Source organism: Dermacentor albipictus, chromosome 9, assembly GCF_038994185.2.
Source record: "Dermacentor albipictus isolate Rhodes 1998 colony chromosome 9, USDA_Dalb.pri_finalv2, whole genome shotgun sequence".
Classification (NCBI taxonomy): domain Eukaryota; kingdom Metazoa; phylum Arthropoda; class Arachnida; order Ixodida; family Ixodidae; genus Dermacentor; species Dermacentor albipictus.
In genome coordinates, this window is record NC_091829.1 from 16975358 (window position 1) to 17002971 (window position 27614).

General features: G+C 43.4%; 1 protein-coding gene across 3 annotated transcripts in view; it reads right to left on the minus strand.

Moving 5' to 3' along the window:
• The window catches only part of LOC135903705 (terminal uridylyltransferase 7-like), a 42327-nt gene that overhangs the window by 2182 nt on the left and 12531 nt on the right, over positions 1–27614 (minus strand). For all 3 annotated transcript variants that reach the window (XM_065434058.1, XM_065434059.1, XM_065434057.2), the window contains 16 exons: positions 23124–23335; positions 19399–19779; positions 18825–18875; positions 18570–18666; positions 17411–17497; positions 17035–17135; positions 16416–16577; positions 15940–16029; positions 14932–15045; positions 12984–13064; positions 11219–11396; positions 9345–9392; positions 7481–7572; positions 5708–5892; positions 3426–3700; positions 1763–2091 (listed from right to left, as the gene is read on the minus strand). In XM_065434058.1, the coding sequence (XP_065290130.1) occupies positions 1763–2091; positions 3426–3700; positions 5708–5892; positions 7481–7572; positions 9345–9392; positions 11219–11396; positions 12984–13064; positions 14932–15045; positions 15940–16029; positions 16416–16577; positions 17035–17135; positions 17411–17497; positions 18570–18666; positions 18825–18875; positions 19399–19779; positions 23124–23335 (2483 nt within the window). The remainder of the gene's footprint in view (positions 1–1762; positions 2092–3425; positions 3701–5707; positions 5893–7480; positions 7573–9344; positions 9393–11218; positions 11397–12983; positions 13065–14931; positions 15046–15939; positions 16030–16415; positions 16578–17034; positions 17136–17410; positions 17498–18569; positions 18667–18824; positions 18876–19398; positions 19780–23123; positions 23336–27614) is intronic.

The window sequence follows — 27614 nt, forward strand, 5'->3', positions numbered from 1 at the left end:
AGAGCTTTCTATTACTGGCTTGCCTTTCTAGAAATCTTACAACAATTGTTTCAGGCTAGGAGATGACTCAATTGCAAAAGAAATAGTGACTGAGGAAACTGCAATATTCTCTTACAGTTCACACAGAGTGGGCACCACACTCTCATAGTGCATATCGTTTCATCTTCAAACGTGATCTAGTTGGCATATCTATGTATAATTGGTTGACTATGATGTACCAAGCATAAAAGACATTGCATCATACTAGACACTCGTGCCATACATTTACAGTGGCGGCATCGAATTTCTCCTCCAGTTGCGTTGTTTTCTCACGAGTCCATCTTCTTAAAAGCGACTTCTTCGACACCTTGAGGCACTAGCCTATAATTTTAGCCTCACTCAATATTACCCTTTGGGTGTCCTGTTAACCTCGATGCCATCCCAGTGACACAAGACAAACCAGCAAAGTTTGCTTACAAAATGGTAATTTGCTCAAGTAAAACTCTTGCTTGGGCTAGTTGGTTCATGCTTGTAGTAAAGGCAAGGCGCAGAAGACCAGGACTCGAGAAGAACACAAACGACAGGACCGGCGCACAAACAACAGGACCGGCGGACAGGTGCCGGTCCTGTCATTTGTGTTCTTCTTCTTGAGTCCTGGTCTTCTGCGCCTTGCCTTTACTACTTCAAAAATGGTAATGGAGGCCAACACAGACTTACCTTTGACTTTTTTTATGAGCTGTTCTCACCTTGCGAGAGTCAAACTTCCATGATCCCACAGATTTGCTTGAAACAGCCACTCTTAAATTCACAATGTAGAATTTTTCTATCCAACAGAGCTGCTGAAACGCTTCAGCGCCATTTTCATTAATGTGCTTCTGATAGCCCTTCAACCTAGATGCCCAACAAGGGCACCCAAGAGCAACAAAGATGCAGTCACAGAATGGACGCGATGTGTTAACAACCACCACTTCGTTCAGCTACCAGAAAACCATGAGTACAACTAGTACATAAATTTGCCTCATATTTGGGCTTTGTGCTTTAGATATTTCTGTAACATTATTATGCCTTGCCTTCCTAAACTTCAAAGTAATTCTATATTTCTAAATGCGTGAAAGTAATAAGTGCCTGCAGGCATCAACAATCACTGCTAATCTTCTTTTTTCACCAGCTAACCATTATTACAAAGGTATCGCTCTGCTCAAGATGTGCCTTGATGTTAGATTCGTGACTCGAAGTTCTGACACTCTGATCTCCACAACATGACAATATTTTGCTGAAAATGGTCCATTTGTTAAGCCACAAATCCATGTAGTACTACCAACATTTCTAACGCGGATGCCACACTTGCAGCTGCCATAGAGGCTAGTGGCAGAATTCCTTCTAGTTCCTTCTTTGACGGCGCTAGCTAACACTCCCAGGCCTAGATCTAGTGCACACATAATACTCCAGAAAGCGGATGGGAAAATGGTGCGGTGATAACCTGATTGGTAAAAGCATTGCATGCATAATGCGAAGATGTGTTCGTATTCCACTTGCAGCCAGTCTTTTTATTCCGTTTTCATTTCCCCTTATTTATTATTTCATTTCAATTAAAAACATGTAATTTACCCTATACTTATCTTGGTGCCATAGTCTGTTGGCTTCACATGATTGTGACTAAAAAAGAATCGGGCCCCTGGCTCCCCTTGTCGTTCATTAGAATTCTTTCTGGTAATTTCTGTAGTATACACTGTGCCACATTACGATCTGCCACATTACAATCATTACGATGCTTCACACTCACCCACTGGCCATATCGCTGGGGTCCCATGTCCTGCGGCAGCTGTTGCGGTGGCTGCTGTTGCTGCAGCCTCAGCAGCAGGGCCTGCACGTCGGGGTGGGGCGGTGTCTGGCCATTGGCACCCGGGAACCCTTGTGGGCGAAGGGGCGGTGCCGAAATGAAAGCCGGTGGCGTGCCCATGTGCGGAACAAAGCAGCGGGGGGCAGCTCCCATCTGGAGACCTGCCGTTGCCATGTTCTGCAGCGTCCTCTGGAGCTGTGCCTGGGCAACCCCTGGCGGTGCAACGCCCCCGTGCGGCACTTCGGGAGCAAGACCAGAATGACCTGTGTGACCTGCGGAGGTGCCCATACATATTTTTTTTTTAGAGCTGAAAGAATGGTAGGACGTCCACCCAAGGGAAAGCCTAAGGGTATGTTTTGTCCCTTCGTCATTGTCATCATTCTTGTCTTTGTTTTCGTCCTCATTGTCATTGTACAACTTAAACACAATTTTCTAAACAAGACTGCAGGTTCACAGGCAGTGGTTAGTGATTCACACAGAAAGAGGAAAGGTCTTCATTGGAAGGCAGAGGTACTGGCAGATGTGGATATGATTGCCCACAATCTACCCTGCACAGGGAAGTGAAAATGGAATAAAATATTTCAGAGAGGAGTGGAAAAAAATAAAGGAGTTTTTAATGTGCAAAAAATTCTGACTGTATTTACAGGTGAGACAATTGCAAAAAGTTCAGAGCATTCAATATCACGAAGCAAACGTCGGCTAAAGGTTTTTGTGAAGACCAATTTCTGGAAGGTATGTGATGAACAAAGAATCCAAACCCTGCTGCTGTTTTGAAGAGCAGGGTATACGACGCCATGTAAGCTTGACCTTACTGAACCATTCCAAGGCGAATGCAAGACATTGTACTGCATCTTCTTCGACAAGGGCATGTATCTCAAACACAATTTTTTATTGATTAAAGAGGGGAAAAAAATATGCAACAAAGGCCACAGAGAGTTAACAGCGATACACACTTTATTTACATACCCTTTTACATCACAACACAGAGAAAAATACCGTTGCCAATTGTACATATTACAAATACCTTTACACCTTACTTTAGCTTTAGTAGATAACCCACTTATGCGCCTGACAGACGAATATGCTAAATCATTTCTGCAGAAGCACACAAGGTGGAGAAAGGGTCTCAGCTTTTTTAGATGACACTGGCGCTTAGAGTAGACTTTAGAGGAATGCTAATTTATGAATATTTATTGATTTCTAACACCTTTTGGGTGGTGCAGCATGGCAGAAGTTGCTTTTGCGCCGTTAAACTAGATTTTACTGACTAAATCTGGTCACAATAGGCAGAGCATTCAACTAGTATGTGTAAAACGAATGAACAAGAGATGTCTCTGGAGCAAACATTTCAACAAGAGAAGCCGTCTTCATCCTGCCTATGAAGACCCATGTTGGTATGACGGCTACAGCGACGTTCCTGTTCCAATAATGTTGATCACATCAAGTCTCCATTTTACTGCGAGCCTCTGGTCTTGTTTGGACAGCCTCTGGACAGTGCTTCATTCCTCACAGAATGGCATGTTAGCACTCCTTTATGACCTCAACATTTTCAAGGTCCCAGCCTTTGTAGACAGAAGCTGAGATGGCCTACAGCCAGCAAGCTTACCCTCGCCTGGAGCACCCTGCTGCTGCTGCTGGTGCTGTGCCTGTTGCTGGTGATGCGAAGAATGCCGCTGGTCATCCTGCGCACGATTTCTCGCCTGACGCGGTGGTGCTCCTGGTCCGTTTCGTGGCCTCCGGTGCAACATGGGGCCCAGCTGCGGCTGATTCGGCCTCTGTGGATTCAGATGCTCCAGGTTCAGCTGCTCCGCATCCATCTCTTCTGGGTCCAGATTCTGTGGATTCGGCCGCGGCCGGAACTTGAAGTTCCTGGGCCCACCACTGTAAAGGGCAGCGATCAGCTCGCTCACCTTCGAGGCACTTTCGGCCGCTCAATAGAACAGGCAAGGACCACAATGGCACTAACAACTGCTAACCACAACTGCGGCCTGTTTACACTGTCAGATGGTCACAGCGATGTCTTAGCCACATTACTAGCCAAAAGGCTGCACATGCTTTGCAATTCTTCGTGCTTCAGCAGTGAAGCAAAATTAGCTATTCCAGCTGGGACAAGAGGGTCATACAAGCTTTAAATTTTTGAAGCATTCTAAGTCATTTGGGATGAAAAGAAAGCCAATTGGAATTAAATCACGATGCAGAATCCAGAATATGTCCCAAATCATTAAGTAAAAGCATACACTTCATTCTAAGAATGTCACCTGCACGTGCCCCCACAACAGTACCGGAATACTGTCAGGTGGCCTAGTGCAGGAACCGTGGGCACCAGTCTAAAAGGGCATCTTCTTGCAGACATTGCCACCACTTCTTAGTTCAAGGGCAGCACATGGTGGGCACCGCATTTCAACAAATAGCACCAGTTACTTCATATACTACAACTACAACTTGTGGATGTAATGTCACGTCAAATCGCGGGTTACTAGTGCACTTCTGTGCTTCCTGTATGCAACATACTATGTTTTGGTGGCAAGTACAAGCAGTGCAGAGTAGCTGCTGGTCTCAGAAATGTTTCACTTTGCTTGTTTGATGGTAAATAGGTTCACATCTGCGATATTTTCCATGGAATACGTACACCATGTTTTGCAGCATAGAAGCATGAAATATAACTTTACATCAAAATACAAGCCACCTATATCTTTCATATGTAATGCACCATTTTTTGGTGAAAACAGAGAAGTCACTCTCTAACATATGTAGTGTTGCCTGCTGAGAAAATGGGTCTAAAAATTGCCTGCACCATTGCAATTAGATACCAAAGCAAGACTGTGTTCACGCTGTTGGCAACAGCTAATCGTCGGAGGTAGTGTGTTCGTGATGGTTGCTCTGTATTCAATTTGTGCTCGACTACAATTTGGAGCGGTTGACTGAGCCCGACTCGATGCTTGTTCACGCTTGTTCAGCCAAATTGGTTAGCGTTTGCACAATCTCGACATGCATATTTCAGTCCAACAAGCCAGCTCGACCTGTTCCTGTTGGGTTTGTGTAAATGCCTTGAAAGACAAGAAAAACACGGCGCCAAGCGGCCTACATCGAGAGTATTGTGCAGAAGCAAGCATAACTGTTGCTATACATAACTAGTTAATTCAATAGAAATGTTCTAAACACATGCAACATTACTTTTAATGCAACCTATAATTAAATTGTCTGTTTTACAGCCACAAGTATGGGCACGAGAGTACGTCCTTCAGCCACCAAGGGAGATCAGTGATTTCCCTTGACTAAAAGTTCAACTAAACTCCCTTAGTGGAAGGGCGACTATGTGACACCGAGTGCATCTCGTTTGAGATAAAGATGACAGAGTTAACAGGAGTTCACAGGTACCCGTGTGACAGGGGTGTACCACTAGCACATGAATACAGTAAAGCCAGAAAAAGCCTGTTGTCCCTTTTGTAATGCTTGCTTTGTTTCTTCACTAAGCGGAGGCTTGAGCGTAAAACTGCCGAAAAGGCACGAGTTTCTTTTGTGCAAATGTGAACATGACAAATTTCGAGAAGTTCTATTGCACCTCAGTGGCCGAAATATGAAAGAATACTCCGAAATCTACGTCACATTTATGTGCCAAGACTGCCGTTTTAGTAAGAAATATTAAGAATTTGTATTTTCCATCAAGTAATCAATTTATCACAAAATTAACTGATACAGAGCTTTCAATGGACCCTTTGTCAGTCTGAACTAAATGAGTGTTTCTCTCTAGTATTCCTTTATTGCCATTAACATTGTTCATTCGTGCTGGGTGTCAGAGCTCAACAGCTCTGGCACAAATTCCAATTCACTGTAGCCCTAGTCCGTGTGCAATTGCAGTTTCATACAACAAGCTCTTGGCATACTTGCCTTGGGTCCTGTGGCGCCCACATGGGACGATTGCCACCAGCAGTTGCGTCTTTCTCCTTGCCCCCATTGTTCCTTTGACGTTTCGGACACTCTTTCATGCGGTGGCCAATCTTGCCACACACGCGACAACCGCGATCATTGGGTGGTGGTCCATCAACAAGCTGCCGGTGGTCAAAGAAGTATGCCTGGAAAAAAAAGAAAAAAGAAAAAGTGGGTCGTTTAATGTGCTGCAAGCCATGCTTGCAGCAGTTGCACCTGCTTTGGTCAATGCTTTAAACACCAGTGACCTATGACTTCACAATTAGTATGTACCAGTTTTCAAGGCTTAACACAAAGTTGGACGAGCTGGTAATTCACATCAAAATTGCGAATGCATGCCATGAACATGATACGGGCAAAGGACAAGCAAAGTTGCCATGTCTGTTTTACTTGTTCCTTTGCTTGTGTTCCTGTCCACAGTGTGCTTTTGCTACTTTATTTTCAAGGCTTGTCATTAAAAAAGAAAGATTATGGGGGCTTAATGTGCCAAAATTACTTCCTTATTATGAGGCATGCCGTAGTGGGGGATTCTGGAAACTTGAACCACCTGGGGTTCTTTAACGTGCACCTAAATCTAAGTACACGGGTGCTTTTGCGTTTTGCTCCCATTGAAATGGAGTCGCCGTGGCCGGAATTCGTTCCGCGACCTCGTGCTTAGCAGCTCAACATAGGCTTGGCATTGTACACCCATTCCAAGTCGCCAGAATTCAAAGCCAATGCAAAATCACACAGGAAATCATAAGTTAAGCTTTTTGCACTTATAATCCATACCAGTGCTTCAGCAGAAACAGCAACATTGCTAATCACAAACAATAAATTGGTATTGCAGGAGCTGCAAATATTATTTGGATATTAGCAATAAACTTACTGGTGCACAATGGAGCTTATATGTAAGCTAGGATTTGAACTCTGTTCACTCCAAGATGGCATGTATCAGCAATAAAGAGAGTTGCTCAGGCTGCTAAAGTTTGCAAACTTCCTTGGTATTGTAGCTTAATAACAGTTATTTTTTTTTCGCCATAGGAATTGTCAGAATTTACCTGACACAGGCACCATTGATTATTGTAACAAACGACTTGCTACACAAGGAGCTGAAGTAATCAGGTTACACTGTGGTTTATAGCTAATTTTCAACATCAGACATAGGTAACCATTGGTTATGCCAATGTTGTGCAATGACATGCAGTAACCCCACATATGTCTACATTGAATGATCCTTTTATTTTCGTTAAGAACAATGTGACTCACTGCTGGTCATGCAGAAGGGAGTGGGAGCCCAGTCAAGTCACTCTACTGCAGCCTTTTCTCTCACCCCTAATTTTGCACAAAACATGAAATAACCTTGTCCAAAAAGCTTTTTGGGTTTTATGTGCCAAAACCACAATATTATTATGAAATACGCCGTAGTGAGAGGACTCCGGATGACTTTTGACTACCCGGGGTTCATTAACGTGCACCCAATGCATGGCACAGGGGCATTTTCGCATTTCACCCATATCTCATGCCCACAGGCTTAGTAGTGCAATGCCAAGCCACTATGCCATCACAGCAGGTAAACAACCTTGTACTATCGTAAGAAGTCATGCTCTCAGCATAACTTACACTCCCCCTCCACCCCTGCCCCTGCAATGAGTCAATTGTCTCATAAAATCAAGCACTTACGGCTGATGCAACATCCTTACCCCAACATGGCCACTCCCGATCTCACCAGCAGTTACGAGCTCAACAACTTACCAGGAACGTAGTATAGGCTGCAGGAAGCTTGCGTATGGGTGTTCCAAAGTGGGACCGTCCTTTGATGAAGGCCTTCATGATATACGTGTTCACTGCAAATGAGGTGCACAAGAAGCAAACAAGCATTGTGGAAAAGTTATGCATATTTAAGCGGAACGATATCCACATGCACACTTAGTTCAGCTTAACCATAAACTTACAACCAGCAGAAACAGCTTGTGCACGCTGCGAAACAAATTAATTCAACGTCCGATTTTTCGGACTCCCTAGGAGCCGCAGCAACGTCAAAAAAGATGCATGCATGCCTTTTACTGCCCCCAAAGGCTCAAATACAACATGCACATACGAAATAGCTCTGAAGGTCTGCTAGTACACTTATTAGACTTATGGGTGCTTGTGCTTTGACAGGAGACGGCGGGTGCACACGTGTATAATTAAGGAATACTAACTGTGTCCTGTGACAATTGCCCTTTCCCCCTCTTGATGTTCTTCACCGCAATACTTAGCGTATGTTTTACAGAGTAACACTGCTGTAAAGAGGCGAAGCCGACTTTCGGTAACCCACATTATGCAACTGTGCTGTGCTTTCCGAGCTTCGAGGCCATTGGTGAATGAATGAATGTGTGGTTTTTATTGATAGAAGGGCCAGGTATAGCCAAAGAGCGCCAGGTCTGTGGTGATGAATTCGCAGCGTAGTTATGAGTTCTACGAAGTTGATGTGACGTGGCTGTAAAGGGGGAGGCCATTGGCGATAATTACAAAGGGAGAGTCGGTGCCATTGCTGACAGCGGCGAATTCCTTAAATAAAAAATGCGGAACGATTCGCACAGCTTGTACAAAGAGGCTGCAGTTTCAATGTGACGACAGAAAGCAGCCGAAACATCATTCAGGAAGTATGGCTGACATGACCAAAACGCCGACTACAAATGAAGCGAACCAGCACGTGCAGGGCAGCATGCAAAGCTGGAGCGAGCAGCATTGTGGCCGTGAAATCACTCGCGAGAGGGTGCCACTCCAACTTCTCCCCGCTATTGGGTTATGTGGCAGTGGCATGAAGGTGTCCGAACTATTTGGCATGGCTGAAAAATTGGGTGTCCGCTAAATCGGTCGATGACTGTAATTGAAATAACAAATGGGTTTTTACGTCCAAAAACCACTGCATCGCTATGGATAAGCCATAATTGGTGTGGTGTCTCTGGCTTGTTAACAACCACCTAAATCAAACTAAAACTGCTTTATAGAAACAAGTACTGTATAGCATAGCAAATTATTTGGCATTTGCAAGTATACTTTCCAAGGTTAAGAGGGCATGAACTTACCGCAAAAAAATGTCTCTCTAGAGGATTGCCCACTATAGCATCCCCCTTCTTCGCTACAATATATATTTATGAATAAAGGGAAAAACAGACATCCACCCTTTATTTTTCCCTTTATTCATTACTTCTCTCCACCTTGCGGGTTTCCGCAGAACTACTACGTCAATATATATTTATATAAAGAAAACCAAGTAAAACATTGCTTCAGTACTCCTTTAGATCCTGATAAGACTCACAACATTGAGAGAGCAGACCCTTACAACATGGATTCTTAATTACAATTTTGTTTGGCTTAGGAAAATTACTTTCAAGAGGTAAGTAATATTTATTTCTTTACTGCAAGTATTCTGCAAATGAAAATACATATAGCAAAAGGTTCAAAGGGCTTACGACAAGATGCGTGACATGGCAATATCACACTGTTCCCAACTACATTATGAAAGGTGGAAGAAATAATGCAGCTGAAGGAGATTTCTTTTAGAAAGGTAGCTGAAACTAGGATTTACAAAGCAACATACAATTTCACCAAAAGAAACAGGAAAACCTACTCTTCCGAGACACTCCGCTACCAAGGTTGTGGTCCAGGTCGAAAGGATCTGCAAACGAAACCAGTCACAGGGTTTTACTTAAAAGCACGTACCACATGCTGCGATTCAGTGTGACTAATCTTCAAGAAATTCTGACAGAATATATTTGGAGACCAAAATAATTACAAGGTTGAACGTAAGTGAATCTCTCCGAGCATTCTAACACAAAACTGTACAACATTTAACAGCGTTTTTGTCACTTCTAAATGCTATAAATGCACATTCTTTGTTGAAAAATCTTTGTTGCTTTACTCGCATCAACTGGTCTCTGTGTGTTCAAATCACTGTTGGCAGGATTTGTAGGACTATGATAATTACTTAAATTAGCACCTCAGTGTTTCATCAATATATATGACGTTCCACGTTGCTGTGTTGCTTCCTTTGCTTAATCTACTCACCTGTGCGATATCCTGGCTTAACAATTTCACCATCATGGCCACAGGTCCTTTAATAATTGTACTATACTAATAGCACCAACAATCTAACCATTAAGTTGATTGTATATTTCCTTTGTATCCACTAGCTCATCTGCGTGTCATTGTCATGCACCACACCATGTTAAAGGCATAAATGAGTTAGCAGCACTTATTACAACAAAGAATAAGCCATAAGTTTTTGTTGAAGAATTATCAGTTACTTAAACAATTATAAGTTACCATGTGTTACTTCTAACAAATGGTTTATGGCCCCCTCAATCTTTAGACATATAATAAGGAGAAAGACGAGTTGTACAGTTAAACCTCGATGCAACGAACTTCATTGAAACAAAATACTCAATATAACAAAGTATTTAACTTTTCGATGAAGCACGCACGAGGGGCGAGGGGAGATATGTTGGTGCGGTCGCGATTTCTGGCACGCATCTCATCCCTGGCTGCACATGGCTGTAAGCGCAGCTGAGCGCATACACAGCGGCGGCACACCCTAATTTAGAGGCAATCTGTCACGTGTGCAAAAAGCGGGCGTGCCAAGACAGCCTGGCAACATGCAAGTTGTCTTTTCGTGCGTTTAGTATTGGAGTTTGCTTAATACAGAGTTTCGGTGACTCATTGGAGCAAGAGGCAGACAAAGCATTCGCTCACTGCTGCCCGCGGTTTTCGTGACAATGTCATTCCAGTTCAGGCGGCACTATTTGCTGCGGGGGTGCAGTGCACACACAAGCGTGGCTTGCTGCGCTTAATTCGTACTCATCGACGTGGTATGAAACCATTCCATTCGTCACCGACTCCCAAATTCACCAAAATGAATTTTCTCATTTAAATTAGCTTTTTTCAATTGCCTGATAATTAGGAAAATTCTGTGGCACCAATCTATGCAAGAAAAATAGATTGGCGACTGTGCTTAATTGCATAAATGGTCGAATTCCAATACAACAAAATTTTGATATAACGATGAAAACTGCCGATTTTACCAACACTGTTATACAGAGGTTTAACTGTATTAGCAAGAAATACCAAGCCTTACCAAATAAGACTGAGAGCAGGCATGACAACCTAGAAATGGTTCAAAAACTAAAGACAGGCAGAGGGTAAAGTACTGTAAAGACTTGCAAAGTACAGGCAAAGATGTAACAGTGTGTAATAAACGAATCTATTACTGCACCACAATGGCTTAAATACGAGAAAATTAGTATTTGAAATTCGCGACACCACACAGATGTGCTGACACTGCGGATGTTAGACTACATTGTTCTTAAATGGATATTAGAGCTTCATTTTCTGTTCTCATTATCAATATATTACCGCAAAATTAACCATGATAGATTTTTGAAAGGCACTTCATCAGTCTGAATTGATGCCATGGTTCTCTTTTGTGGCCCTTTAAGTGAGACTTACCTTCGATGGCTATGCACTTGGATGTCCACATCTTCTGAAGCCTGGTCAGAGGTGCCCTCTGTCGAATGCTCACAACATGCTCTTGGAAGTTGAACTCTTCTGTGTAGAACCTGAGCATGCCTAGCCACAGCTCACCAACGTCCTCGTTGTTGCGCCCAAACTCACTCCAGACAGATTGCTGCAAGAGAAAAGCATTTTACTAACTGAATGATTCACCAAGCAGCTTGATCAGATCACAGAATGTCCCAAGTAAACCAGCAAGCAATGGCTGCCTCTAACAGGATAAAGACAACCCTGGTTCTGTGCCTAACTACAATAGAGTACAAGCTCAGCAATAAAAATATAAATAGACTGATTTACTAAGTAAGCCAAATGGCAAAAGGCCCAAGAAAACCTCAATGCATGGTGGAGCTGACCGGGAATATAAAGGTGGCATCCCTTGCTATTTCTTCAGTCCTTTCTGGCTTACCAGACGTCCGATCACAGAGAATCCGACGTATGTGGAAATAATTGTGTAATATACCGACTTAGCTGAACTTAATATCTCCCTTTCATGTCATAAGTTAAAAGGTTTAACGGTTAAAGCTTTTACAGTTAAACTATGATATAGTGAACTTTAATATAACAGAACTCTCGATATAAAAAAGTATTTTACTTTTCATTATCTATTGTCCACAAAACACCACGTATTTAGAACCTCAATATAACAAAATATGTGTGCGTGCGATTTTAATGTAACGAATGTAACGAAATTTCACTGCCACTGCAAAGGAATGCTGAGACAATAAATTAAAACTTCTACATACGCAGATGGTCAAATGATTGAATTACAAGCGGCCACTTGCAAATGCACCTCTCAAATCACACGCTGGCCGCGTAAGAAGAGCAACTGCCGAAGTGGAGCCGCATCATGTTCTGAAGAAAGTCCAAATGTGATACGATTTTATCGCGCCCCGTGCACTGTGCGTTTTAGGTGCAAGTGAAAGTTTGCGAGGGCGGGACAAGAAAGACGGTGGCTTCACAAGTGCCACGTTCCCACACAAGCAAAGGGAAAGAAGGGGAGGGGAGCGAGCTTGAGGTAACACGATAAAGCGCACGCAAGGGGGTGGGTGCGGGGTAAGATAGCTTGGCCGTGGCTGCGTGTGGCTGTAAGCGCAGCTGAGCGCATACGCAGCCGCGCACCCTAATTTAGAGGTAGTCCGCCATGTGGGCGTGCCCAGACAGCGTGGCATCATGTAAGCTGTCTTCCCGTGCGTTTCGTATTAAAGTTTGCGCAATCTCGAGTTTCGGTGACTTGTTGGAGCGAGAGGCAGACAAAGCATTCACTCCCCGCTGCCAGCGTATTTCATGATAGCGTTGTCTTAGTGTGGGAGGACGCTATCAGCCACGGGGCGTAGTGCACCAGAAAGCATGGCTGGCTTCGCTTAATTCGTACTGCCTATGTGAAGATATCGTCGATGTGGCATGGAACCGTACCGTTCGCCACCAACTCCCAAATTCATCAAAATTACTTTTTTTCTCATACAAGTTTGCTTCTTTTGATTGCCCAATAATTCGGAAAAATCAGCAGCCTCTTTCCTGGTAAGAAAATTGACCGGCAGCTGTACTTCTTTACATAAATTGTTGACTTTCAATACAACAAAATTTTGATATAACGAAGCAAATAGGCCGATTTTAGCAACTTCATTACATCAAGGCTTAACTGTATTTCCTTTCTTTCCTTTCCTGGACCGTTCAGTACTCGACTCTCGAGCAGCACACTTACCAGACGTTCAAGGTCATCAAAAAACCACGCATTCCATCCTTCAACCATGACTTCAGGTTTCCGGTCCTTTTCTGGGTACAACTGCAAGGCAAGAGAGCACACCACTGCAAAGTTACAACCTGTCAGCGATGCTTTCTTTGGTTTCAGAAAAGCAGACCACCACGCATATTAACCCGCTAAATAAAAGAAACAGTAATTAAATGCTAATAACACTGCAGTACACATTACACACTTACTGCATGCAACATTGTGCTATCATTGCCTTACTTCACTGGACTCGGGGGTGAAAGTGCAATTTCTTGTTATATCAACCATGGTTGAACAAGGGATGTGTCAGGCTGGAGCCAACATTTCAACAAGGGGACTTGTCTGGACAAGTCTGCTTGTCAGAATGTTGGCTGCTAAGACATATCTTCTTCGACCAGCATTAATCACATTCCACTTTCTTGTGAACCTGCCTTGTCGCAGTTCATTCTTCTGCACCATGTAGTGTGCATCATGTAGTCTAAGTAAAATAATGAAGAATCTAATAGTGCTAGGCTTAACGAAGCGAGGAAGGAAAAACAACTATTACCAGACCAGCTGCCAACACATTCGCATTCTTTGTGCCTGCACTAGAAAATTCAAGAGGCAGCTCGTGTATGATAGGCCTATAGCATTTTAAACATGATATTTGGGGCCTTCTTACAACCATAAAAACTAACAAAAGCAGTAGCTAAGGCTGTGGCTACCACCCTTCACTTTAATGAACTTTGTGTAATCACGATGCACAGGAGGCGGCTAGAATACTTCACGAATACTGGAAGTTTTCAAGCAGTTCAATCAGAAGTCTTGCAGTGAAGCAAATAAGTGCTGTTAGCTCTATAACATCTGCCAGTGTAATCTAGATTGCTAAAACTTTTATTGACAACTTGAAGCCAACAGATAATGAAATCAAGACAAGCATAGGAAAAATGAACTATACGCAACGAAACAGCGAGGACAAACTTCGCATGGGCCAGGTGCTATAGCAGCTTTGCGTGCCTCTACCATTTTTGGAATTTAGTGCAAGGTACTAATGCTCGAATGCTCGCAAAGGCAGTTTAGCATGGAAAACATGGCAGTCTCTTCGAGGCGAGAGCCACCCACTTTGGACTTATCAAGACATCCCGTGCTGTTTGGTCCATTCGTTCCCAGCAGATGCTGGTGCTTGAGATTTGTGTCATGATGCTTCGTCATCAAGGTATTAGAGACAACAGGCCGCTGTTTCCGAAATCTGTCCTCAATTTCTCGGCACTTTAGGCTTAACAAGAGTGTCTGTACACAGCCTCTGAGATTTGGCAGCTCAAGCAACAAGTCGCGCACATGGCCCAATTTCAAAGGCAACAGATTATAAATGTTAGTTTGTAGTACAGATTATGCCACAAACTGAATCATCATAATTTGCAAAAAAGCGAAGTGCTACCATAGTTGTTTCTGTGTTCATGATACGAATACATTATCAGATTAGATTGTCATCTTGTGTATGTTGGGTTTACTTTGTTAACTTTTACACCTAGGTGGCAATGCAACTGTTCGCATTAGCATGCCATTTCGCTATTCTTAAAGACTAGGTTGTGCAGCACTCTGAAATGTACGATAGCACTAGTGGTGCGTCACTTGCTAATACTAACGCAAACATTTTACACAATACTAAATCTCTCTAATATTGACAATGAGAAATGGAATGCGTAGGGGTAAGTATGTCCTTTAATTGAAATGTAGAAATAAAGCACGAAGGCAAACAAAAATGGAGAAATAGACAACTTGAGTAGTCTTTTCAATTTCAATAAAAACAGTAGTTTGTTTCCCTATGTTTTCCTTGTGACTGCCACATGTTAAACATTGAGCCCCTCAAAGAACCATAATTGAGCACCGAAATTGCGCTGCCGAACAGGTGTTGCAGAGACTGCGTACGCAACGACCTTACCTCCTGGAGCACAGGAATAACCGGTGGGCTGCACTGCTGCAGGTAATAGATTGTCAGGAGGATGTACGCATACGAGGACAGGCTTCCCCGAGACGCATCACCAATGTCACAGATCTGCAAGTAGGTCCACTCCTTGTTAGGCATCAGACAACATATATTAACGGCAGCTCTACATCAGATGCCATTTGAGTGCTACACAGTTATTCCCTGAAATTGCTGAACTCTTGCCATCTTAGATTTGAATGCCAGCCTGGATGGCACGTGGCAACACAGGTTCGCACAAGCGCAGCAAGGTTTTGCTTTTCAAGAGTGTTCCTCTGATGCAATGTTCTGTGCATTCATTCAGTAAATGAGCAGTGGCTTATTGACAATCACTGCGACAAAAGTCCCCTTCTGAACTGGACTCAACCTTGGAATGTCAATGGCAGCAGTTTGATTCTTTGGAATTTACTCGCTCGATCCCACGCTCAAGAATCCTTTTGAATGGCTTTCGAACTGCGACGTCAATTATGCAAATGTGACATCCCCTCTGAAATCGACTCCCACAATGTGGCGTCAATTTCAGTTGCTCCCATTTTGAATTTGACTTATAAAAGATTGCTGCATCGATAACGTCTGTATGACATGGATTCAGTGGTACAATTTTTTATCAATAGTTAAGGTTTACAAATGACAGCATTAATTTTTAGCTCACTTCTGATCGGAATGTAATCATGTTTAAATAGCAAACTAGACTATGTGCCATCATAACCTATGACATCAGTGCACAAATGAAATAGTGTCCACTCTTATAATAACCATAAATTTGATATCTCAGTTATCTTTATTAGAAACACAGGTATTGATAAAACAATGTTTCCCTTAGCCTTCCCTTAATGACCAAACGGTGAGCAGATGTTCCTGTCCTCTATCAAAGAAACAGTTACTGGACCTAATCCAGGGTTATATATACACAGCTGCCTTAAAACCAACTCTCGCAGCAGTAAGAAACAATAGACGACCGCTTACCTTTGCAAAGTGCTTAAAAGTGTAACCAAGTATTCGGACCCGCTCATCAATCTTGCTGTACACCTTCAGGAGCCTCGTGTTGTGTTGCGCCTAGAAACAAGGGAGAAAGCAACAACAAAAATAGATATACTACATCTGAGTTTAGCTGAACAATTTTTTATGCAACCACATCACAAAATTGAGCCCAATTTGGGGGCAAGTCAAAAACCATGTGCACATCATTTGTCTTAGATTCCTGGTCACCACAACTGTCTTACTTGCATCTTTAGTGCAAGTAAGACATTCCTTTCTTCCTAGTCTGACAGGTGTGTGCATGAGAATGTCTAACAAATATTTTGCACGCAATGCAAACAAATTGGTTTGCCACAAACAATTTACACATAGTTGATGTGCTTAGAAAAACACAATGAATTATGCTGTACAGAAGCACTGCAAAAAGAATATTACACTCATGCAGCAGGATGTTGGGTACATACCAATGTGTTGTAGAGGCTAATGTCGCCCTCAAGACGACTTGGTTTGTGGTAGAACTTGACGATGGGCACTTTGGCCGTAGTGATGGGAATGATCTTGTCCAAGTCCTTGTGTGTGTGGAGCTTTTTCGCAAGATCCTTAATCATCTTTGCATGGCAAAGGTCCTATGAACAACAGAGCAAGAGATTCTCATCTTTGATTACTAAACCTTAAAGCACCCCTCACCAAGTTTGTTTGGCCATTGCCATAAAAGACATGTGGTGAAATTTCAAAGACAGCTGAAATTTCAAAGCGATGGACACAAGAGATGGACAAGAATAGTCAGTAGATGCTTGTTGAGGCAAAAATTATTGGGGTAGAGCACTCCCTAGACAGTGCTTTATAACTTCCTGTCTAGAACCTATTTATCATAAAGCCTGGTGAGTAGGCCCTTTAAGAAGAGGAGAGAAGGAGATAACGGTACAAGAAAGAATTGAGGGAATACATATATTCTCACTGATTCATGGTGACACACGCGCACACAAACAAACACACACACACACACACACGCACACACACTATAATGGTAGCATTTTCTTCTCGTGCATGCGGTTCATATGCAAGAGTCCAACAGTGACTCACCTTGCCATCCTTGCTACTCTCAAAAGTAAGACAAATGTCAAGATCACTCCGTACCAGGCCAAACCCATTGCATGAAGAGCCATAGAGCGTGAGCTTGGCATCTGCATTGGAGACGGATAGACATGTATAAGAGTGCATATGCCACATAAAATGAAAAGTCAACAAGGCACATTAAAACAACCGAGAGTTCGGGAAAAGAGTCAACTGTTTGCTTCTGGCTACGTTATGATGTACAAGCTTATGCGCTTCGATTAGACACACCTGTGAGACCTGCCTTACGAGAGGCTTTACAATGTCTAGAGATGTTGCGGTACTTCGGTAAAAAAGAATGAATTCGGCTTCTGAGCAAAGCCCATGAACAGCCTAATTCTCCTACCTTTGTACAGCTCACGGATGAATGACTCAAGTTCGTGGAGAACCTGCTGACGACACGTCTCCTCCTCTGAGTCAGGAGAACACGCATCTGAGGGAAAAGACCAAACCATAAAAAGCACAAGTAAGATTTTTTACTGTGTTGACATTGTTACAAAACATAACCATAAATTGAGAGTTGAAGCTTTGCAAAACTTCCTCAAACAAGATAATAACCTGCAACTTGGAAGAGAAAACACAAAGGTGTTTTCAGTGCCAAGTCACATTACACTATCATATCAACTCACCCAAGTTTTGCATTTCTGCAAGCTAACAATTTTAAATAAACTAAGATTACACTTACCTGCTTTGCATGTTCTAATAGATGTACTCTACAAAACTGTGCTTTGTTCTCATTGCGCGGTTACAAAAATTCAATTTTCTTAAAATGCGAAACAACAATGTATTTGGTCACTGCATCTCGAAATCAATGTTAGTTTCAGTATCCATATTAAGTGGGGATGCTTTAAACAGTGACCTGCTTTGATTATGTTATTGCAACATGCGAATTAGAATGATTTAAAAAGGCAATTATAGTAATTTCATCAAAGAGCTTGTCGGCAATCATCATAGAATTTATTTGTCCGCCACTATTGCATAACTTGACCGACAAGAAATGTGATATTCCCTAGACTATCATATTAGAGACTTTTAGCCTATCCGCTATTCCGATAAACGGGAGCGGTTCGGGCGGATTGCGGGATTTGCAGGGGCGCAAACGAGAGCGGCTGGAGCGGTGCAGCCGCCTGGTGGCGGCTGCACCGCTCCAGCCGCTCAGTTCAACCAGACAAACACAGAGCTAAAACTGCAGTAACCCACTATATCCTGCTTCGCTACTGATGCAAATTTTTGGCAGCAGCGTAATTGTGAACACATTTATGCCACTGTCGAAAATTTACACCAGCAGCTAAGCAGAATATAGTAATTAGCTTTGTGTTAGTGTGGTTGAGCTTTGCGCCACCAGCTGGCACCACCAATCTGGCCCCTCACGTTTACGCCCCCGCTTAACCGGCAAACCGCCCGCGCTTGCCGGAATACCGGACACGCTAAAAGTCTCTATTCAGAATAACTGCAGATGGTTGTTGCATGGAAATTGAAAGGATATATCTAGCAGATACACTCACTGATCACATCTTGGCAGACATCGTTGAGTATCTTGGTGTAATTTCTGGTCATGTCTGGCAGCCGCTTCAGCTCAGGAAGCCGATGATCAGGACAGTCCTGCAGTAAAGGCACTTCACTTAGCATTTGGAAAATTTTGAATGTTCATAGATAAGACAAAAGGGGAGGTTGTCTAGCTCACGCAGAATGAGGAGCACAGGTGCTTCCAGAAAAAAAAAAGAAAAAGAAAAAGAAAAAAAGATGAAAGATATACGAACCTCATGCAAATGCCCACTCTTCTGGCAAAAGGAGCAGATAACAGGAGGCAACTGAAAGAGAGCAAAGGCATCGGTTACACAGACTGGTAGCAACATAATAGGCATTGATATATGTGTAGCTAAAAGGAAGAATCTAAGAAGAAAATAATCTGAATTGGACAATAGCAACTTAAAGCAAGCCATACAGAGCTTAACACGAATACCCAACAAAGTTACGGAGGGACGCACCAGAAAGGGTGGAAAGAGACCCAAAAACCTCATTTTTACTTCTCATCTTTGTTTTTTACTCTCAGTACTTACACTAAAAATAGCAAATTGTTGCTTTCATTAGTGTTCCTTGAGGTGCCTTATTGAAGTTTCACACAAGAATTGATAAAGATTATCTGAGCAATTATTACTGCTTTACATCCATGCAAAACACTTGCGATCAGGCTATAAACTTATGTATCACAGTATGTATTGCAACTACTACATCTCGAAATAAAATGTTAAAACGTAAGAGCACCGAAAATGAGCACATTCTATAAATTAGTGATAACTGAGAATATAAGCGAGCCAAGAAGTTTTGCCATACCCGTCCATTGGCCAGTGTCTTCCGGGAGAAGCTGTAGCTGAAGTCCTCAGCAGTGCACATGTCAAGGTCATCCAGAATCCGCTGAGGTATCGGCGGCCCCGGCTTCACAAACAGTTGCACAGGTGGCGGCGGTGGCACAGCAGCCTGCTGTGGTGCTTCTTTCTTCTTGTGACTCTTTGACTTAGCAGGGTCTGCCCCAAGGTCTAGGTTGGTGATGACCTTTGAGACCTCGGTGAACGAAAGATCCGGGTCGTGCTCATCTGTGTCGTGGGCTGGACCCGAAGAGCAGCTGCTGGCATCATCGTCGTCCTCTTCCTCATCTTCATCGTCAGATGCTTTGGCTCCGGCCAACTCATCTGTCGAGTCATGCCGTTGCTTTCGCTGCGTGTGAAAAATGCACGAGAAAAAGCAACAACTGTCAGCTCAATTGTCACAACAGTCCGAGAACTAAGGGGCACATCAAATGAGAGGATTAGTGGAAGCTTTCTTTCACGATTACATTCACCGATAAGCAAATGGAGTCACCTTTATCAAAAGTATCGGCTTGCCATGTCAGAAATCAACACAAGTGGAACAAGACATAATGCCACCTTCAAGTCCCTCAAGTCATCAAATCAGTTGCCTCTATCAGTGGTAGCGTTTGACCGAGTCTAAATGTTCATAATTAAAAGCCAATTAAACTGCATTAAAGAATAACAAAATATAGTGAGTGGGTTTTTCAATGGGCCAAACCTATTTAGAAGGATGAGAAGCACAACTTTGCAGTCATCATTGATTTATCTGCCCAACAGTTTCGCTTGGCGGACCAACCTTCTTCAACAGCTGCAGCCAATTCTCGCGACACAGTTTTCTATATGTAGTTACAAAAGAAAGAAAGAAAGAAAGAAAGAAAGAGAAATCATAGATTTAAGAAATGAGAGAGTGAGCAGGGGGCTAAGACAATTACTGGTTGGTGATAGGAGCTATGCATAACCAACATGTATGTGTACATACAGGTGTTTCACGTAACCTGAAGCAAGGATATTAAAAAGGTGGTTAACTACAGCTGAATGAAACTAATGACAAAGTTAGCCGTCATGTGGCGCTCCTTAGAGTATTTCTTACATTCCACTTAATTGGTTGGTTAACTAAGACCAATTATGCTAAATGTTTAATATAGTAGAACCTCATTGATACGTTCCCGTTATGTATGTTTTCTCCGCACCAACATTCGCAAACAAGAGCACAAAAAAATGACCAGTTCACACCAGTTCACACTTTTACCAGTTCACACGTTCTCGGAAAACACAATTTTTCGGCTCAAATGTTCAGTACACCGCCAAATGTGATCGTTTCATACGTTTGACGGCTGCTAGATTCTATGTAAACAAGAAAATGCGTGGAGTGTGCACGATTTAGAACAGTATATGGCTGCCCGCCATGGCAGCTTCACCGCAATACTCGCCCACCCTTCTCACGTGAAAATGCCAGCGCACACTCAATTTCTCATTTTGGTGCCAGCAAATATCCGGGTTCATTGCAGGTGGCATTGACAGCTATCACCGCCAATCCTATTGCGATAGGCATATTCACCGATCTGTTTCACAGCATGTGGTGTCGTCAGAAGCATAGCGCACGCTTTTAGCAGGCAATATCTAGTATCGAATTGCTGCGTTGTCAACCATGCGTCGAGTGAAAGAGCCATGCACGTGGATCGTGCACTTATGAAAGACGCCGACCCATTTTTTCTGCGCGCCACCGTGGAAGGTGCTGATGCACTGTGAAGCCGATGCCTAGAGCTACAACCACTCACTTCGCCACGGTCCACCTGCACAGTTCAAGAACCATGCACTATCCAGGTATTTCATGTAAAAATTATTCAAGCATTTTCAAGCAAAAATGTTGTGACTATGTGGCAGAAATTAAGGGGTGCCATTCTTGGGCGGCAATCACTTTCGGAAATACTATCACTTTTGCAAGATTTTGCATGGTGTGTCGAAGTATATAACGGACAGCGTTCTTTGCAGTGTGCAGACAGCAGGCTTGTTACAGTGGCAGAAATGTTGTTGGTCGCATAAAGCAACACATCCAGTGTTGAGCCACGTGAAATCATGCCATATAATTCTTTTTTTCTGGTACGCTGCTTGTAGGCAACACTCGTCAATAAAAGGTTAATTCCCAAACATAGTGAAGAAATACATTAGTGGTCTAGTTATTTTTGTGCTTTAATGCATAAACAGCATTTTGTTGGACAAGTAAGTGGAACGAAGGTGCATTTTTACCACAGGTTTACGGTGCATATCTCGAAAATGGTGTCATCCACAGAGTTCTCTTTAACTGGATATACCTTGCAGCCTCACAGATTACAATTTGTAAAGTGCAGTGTGTGCCGTAAGGTAATTAGGAAATCTATTTATCTATTTAATTAGTGATCTTTTCTTAATCAGTCTATTGCACATTTCGTTTTCTCATGCGCGTAATGTCCGCGCTCTTTGAGGACCAGCTGAAGGACTAGAATTGTGCTATCTGTCACAGGCGATTTCCCTTAATATCTTCACAGGAACACTTGGTATGGTAGTGCTGTTGAAAGTACCAATGGCCGAATGGGGTTATGTTTTCCCGGCTCATGGAAAAATATCGGCACAGGAATTGCCAAGGAGCTGCTTTACAAAAACTCATTTGCATGGATACAAAATTATAGCTCAGTAATTGACAACTTCCTTGAGGGGCAGAGCTGCAGTCCACTTGGCCAAATTGAGAAGTGGTGTCGAGCCATGGCCCGTTCATGAATACTGTATTTACTTGCATAATGATCGCACTTGTTTGTAAAAAGTAAAAAATTGTCGCAAATTCAGGGGTGTGATCATTATGTGGGTTAAATATTCTGCAAAATAGAAACAAAAATTTTTTTCATCCCGCATTCGCTGTGGGATAACAGGTCAACAAATAGGTGGCTGCCGCTGTATGTAGCGCGGGACACCAAAACAAAAATGGCGGCCGGCGGAGCAAGCCAAACGCGATTTTTTTTTCTTTTCGTGAGTACGTTACATGCATTGAAACAATTCTTCCTGTATCAGTAATGAATAATATCGTTAATATCGGCAAGTCTGTGGCAATAATGTAGCCATGTCCCCTTTGAGGGGACACAAACAGATGGGCACGCTTAGATGCCAGTGACATAGGAATACATGGTGGGCATGCTGCGGAAGCTGTAGCATTTGTCTTCACTACTATCCTAATTCGGCAGGTTTCTGCTGAGGGTGGGCGAATATCTTAGCTGTGTTACAAGCGTAGGCGTATGAATGGGGTACACTTCCAACGTATCAGTGTAAACGTGGCTGCTATCGTTGCCGCTCGCGATTTGTTGCGTGCCCACAAGTGCAGACGAGAAAAATCGAAAGGCGCCTTTTTTGTTGTTGTTGACCACAACCATTAAAAAGCCTACACATAATAAAGGCAAGTTTGGTTGCAGCTTTTTTTTAGTCATGGAAGTGCGGAAAGTGATGAAAGTAATGAAATGAGGCATCCGCTTAAGAATGTTTGGTGCGTGCAGACCGCTTGGTGCAGACTGCTTAGATAGACTTGCCACACGACATATCGCTGTGGCAAGTTCAGGGTGCGATCATTACATGGGAAATAAAATTCGAATTTTGACGACAAAATTCAGGGGTGCGATCATTATGCGAGTAAATACGCTATACACCCAAAAGGATGGCAAGAAGTGGGAACCCCTGCATAAAGCACACCTTGGTATTTGCATCTTCTTGGTCAGACTCAGAGTCAGACTCAGAGTTCTCGGTGTACATAGGCGGGCCTGGAAGGTGGGTGAACATAGGACCTGCATGCAGTTGCGGCTGCAGGAAGTAGATGGCCGAGGTGCAGAGGCAGCGTTTGAGGAACAGGTACATTCGCTCGCTGGGAATCGAGCGGGCAAGGTTCCGCTTGGACGAGTACGGGTCTGCAAGGCAGGCAAAAGAGGGACACTGCTGTGAAGATCGGCAGATACCATGCATAGGTGTGCTGCCATGAATGCAGCCAAGGCACAAATTGGGCCTCTTAGTCAAACCATGATTAAAAGAGCAGGACGGGATCAGAAGGAAAAAAAAGAACTGACAACTAATGGACCCATGTGTTTTCCACTTCTTGTTGTCATCTTGTCAGGCTGTTAAAATCACAGGCATGGCAACCTTAACATTTGAAGAACACTACAGAGAAAGCCAGAAAATACTAAAATGTGGCAAAAATATACAAAAAGTTTTTGGCTGTTCGAGATGGTGACTGTTCATTCAAAATTTGCTGACTGTTCTGCAGGGACGCTGTGAACAGACACTCTGCTCCATAATTGCATTCCAGTGCACAAAGAGATTGTTTCTTTTTTAGGTGAATTCGTTAAAAAGTGATGTAACAGTGGCTGAAAATTTAGTTGCCATTAGGTATACATCGGTTTCATGAGTAGACACCGCTGCACATATAAACGAGCGAGTCGGAAAAATTGGGACCTAGAAATTCAGTCAGCAATTGTATTTGAATTCTTTTGAAATAAGCTTTGTTCTAAAATGGGTACAAATGAAAAATCGTAAAATTATAATTGTCAATATGACATACATGAACAATCTACAAAAGTCTGCCCTTTGGTTATATCACTGGTTCCCAAACTGAGTTCCATGGAACCGTATATACCCTGGACAGCTCCACTGAATGCCAAGCACCCACAGACTTACACCTATGAGAAATATGAAACAGCTGAAAGGGAATGCTGAGTTAGTTTTCAAGTAACAATTACCATTCTCATTAAACAGTCAGCCAAATAGACAACTGCTATTTTGAACACATATGTTGGGTGGCTGAGGCTTCCTGAACACAAGCTTGGATGCTGCTTGGCATTGTATTCACCCCTCAAAACCCACTTGCGATGTTAGGCAATATAGATGCTCAAAAGGACGTCGCACTGAACTGGTTGGTCTTGATCCTGAATTAACAGGCAAGCTAAACACAAGCTGGATGAATACAACACAAGGAACACATAAGACCACACAAAGTTAAGACTAATAACTAAATATACAGTTCACATGAGAAGGCCAGGGTTATAACAGGCACAAGCAGTAACTTCCAACTATGTCTAATACCATATGAAACAATTTGAATTCGTACACACAGGAACATGGAAAACAGAACCAAACTTTGTATTCCTTGTTGCTGCAAATATAAATTCAATGTGTCTGGTATTAAACTCCTGTAAGTTGACGTTGGCACTAGCGCCTGCCTGTGTTTTTTGTCATCTTATTCCACACTAAAATTTTTACTCACTTATTTATACGTCAGGGACTATACCAGGAAGGGCATTTACATAGTTATCTTACAATGTAACAATTGTAATTAGCAAAATATTAAAGGGACACTAAAGTGAAAAATGATTTCTTCTGCATCAGTAAATTACCGTTCTACAACACCAAAAACACCACTCTTACAACGGTAACACGTTTGGTAAGCCAGAAAAAGCGCAAAAACGAAATACGGGTGGCGACGCCTACTTAAGTTCCCGCACCTGGGGGCTGTGACGTCTTGGATATTGATGGCATCTTCTAGGGCCTACTAATTATATATAAAGGTACAGATTGACTACATTGTGTTCTAAAGGAACCAAATATTACACATGGCAAGTTTCGGGAACCTTTATTCAGCCAACGCGGCCCAAATGCGAAAACATAGTTTGGAATCTCTGACGTCACGCTGACGTACCGACGCTGGGGTTTCGGTGCGAAATTCAAATACTGATACTTGGACCTTCATTTTCTCATCTAATAATCAAACTATTTTTTTTAAATGACTGCCTGCAGGGTTCTCAAACAATGCCCCATTAGTCTAAACAGATTTATTGTTTCGCTTTAGTGTCCCTTTCAGATAACACACAATACTTAGGCAATTAGCAAAGGCAAACAATATGTTAGGCAGAAATAATAAAGTAATACATCGTAATATTGTCACAAAAAACAAGAGGTAATCAAGAAGGTGAACGATTAGTAAAGGTAATCAAAATGGTAGGCATTAATTATACAATAATACATGGCAGTAAATTTCAGATGAACAAGAGGTGGTAGCAATGGTGGTAGGTAATAATAATAATAAAAAAAAAATGGAGGACGCTTAACTTCGCCTTCAAGAGTGGAACGCGATAGTGTTATCGAATCCTGTTCGCACCGCCCACTCATTCGCTTGGCATGCTCTTGAGTCGGCCCCAATGCGCTCAAACGAGGCGAAGGAGAGAAGCGGGCGAGTGGCGTGCCACCTGTCGGGGCAGCGCCGTACAGTGCGAGGAGGGGGTCTTCTGTGTTTGCCGCAAGATGGCTCTGCGTGTGCGCCAAGCGCAGAAGAAATGTAGCGGAAACATACTTCGCTACTCGTTTAACTGCGACTTCTATATTTACATGCTCATAATTACCGATACAGTGGAATCTCGATGATACGAATCTCACGGGGTCACGAAAAATATTCGTATCAGCCGAAATTCGTATCATCGAAACAATTAAAGCTAGCTAAATTAAAGAGTCAGAGGTGAACTCACTCAGACACATGTATGTAAAAAGGATTTATTTCTTGAAGAAAAGTCTCTAATGTCCTCTGCTTCTTTTTCTTTGTCAGGTCAATTAGCAGACTTTGTTCAAATCCATAAAAACGCGTGCACGTGTCGTCGCTGATTTCGTCCGCGCACGCCTCAGAATTTAGCGCGCATGCAGCGTTTCAGCCGCCGGTGGTGGGTCCTTCGCCGTCGCCCACGTCTAACGCAAAGAACGCCGCCCGAAGCATAGCAGCCACTCCGTCCAATGACACGCGGAAAATGAGGAAAAGCACAAAAGCAACAAAAGTGCTGCCGCTTCAAACTCTTCGCGCCCAGTCGCGGCCTCCGCGCTGTCCGGCGCCGCGTCCGCGCCTCCGCACCAAAAGAGAGAGGGAGAAATCGCGTAATTGCGCGCTGTTCTCTCTCACTGCCACCGGAGGGGTTCGTGCTCGCGGTCGCGTCCATCCGTGCGCTGGAATCGTGCCAACTGTGGTCTCTCCTCCGCGCAGCGGCGCAATCTCCTCCCCTCTTTAGCAACCGGCGCGCCGGTCAGGGGCGCAGCTGCGCATAGCAACCGTGACGTCACACAGTAGCGGTAGAACGGGCGCGCGCGCGCGTCGGCGGTGGCACCGCCGCTCCTTCGTCAGCCGTTTCGTTGCAGTCGAGTGAGAGACCCGTGTTGCGCGCCATGCGGTTCGGGGAAGCGGCAGCGGACGCCGGATTCCCCCAACACCAAACGCCAGAAGAACAAGGAGCGAATGCGCATGCCACGAATGAACATGTCACCAGATGCGAAAGCAAGGGAGGCAGAACGGAAACGCCAACAGCGACTGATTAGATCGCCGGGTACCAAAGGCAGGGAAGCAGAACGAAAGCGGCGGCAGCGACAGGCGATATCGCCGAACACCAAAGCGAATGAATTGGAGCGCAGACGGCAGCAGCGTCTGCCTTTCGTCAAGCACACTTTCAAATTTCCAATGTCTTCGGTAATTTTCGTATCAACCGACGCGGGTCGAAAATTGATTCGTAACAACCATTCTCTAACACGTTACAAAGTAATGGGGCTCGGCCGGGACCACAGAAAAATTCGTATCATCCAGAAATTCGTATCAGCCGTGATCGTATCATCGAGATTCCACTGTATACACCGCAGTATAACTTTCTACGGCACGTTTCTAAGGCAACGCTGCATTCACTAGAGGCGCTTTTGTCCTGATTTGAACCATCGAACTCATGGCTGAGTGGTAGCGTCTCCACCTCACACTCCGGAGACCCTGGTTCGATTTCTACCCAGCCCATATTGCAAGTTGTTTTTTATTTATGAATTGCCTTCCTGGATTTTTCGCTCACGGCCAACGCCGCCAACACCAGCTTTTTTGCGACACGAGCTCCTTAACGCTATCGCGTTAATAATACGAGGTAACAAGATGGAAAGAGGTAAACGATTTGCATAAATAAACAATAGTACTCAGTAATGCATTTGGTATACTATCAGGCCCTAGTGATTTCTTTTGGTCTAAGTTAAGTGGTAGAAGTATGCTTGTTTCGGTTAGTGTAAGCGGCTCTAGTGGCTTATTTCTAGAGAAGCCTGCTGGTGGTTGTGTGCCATTGTTTTCTGAAAACGAAGCAGAAGTAGTCGTTACGCAAGTTAGAAGAGTTTCTATTATCTTCATTTGAGGCT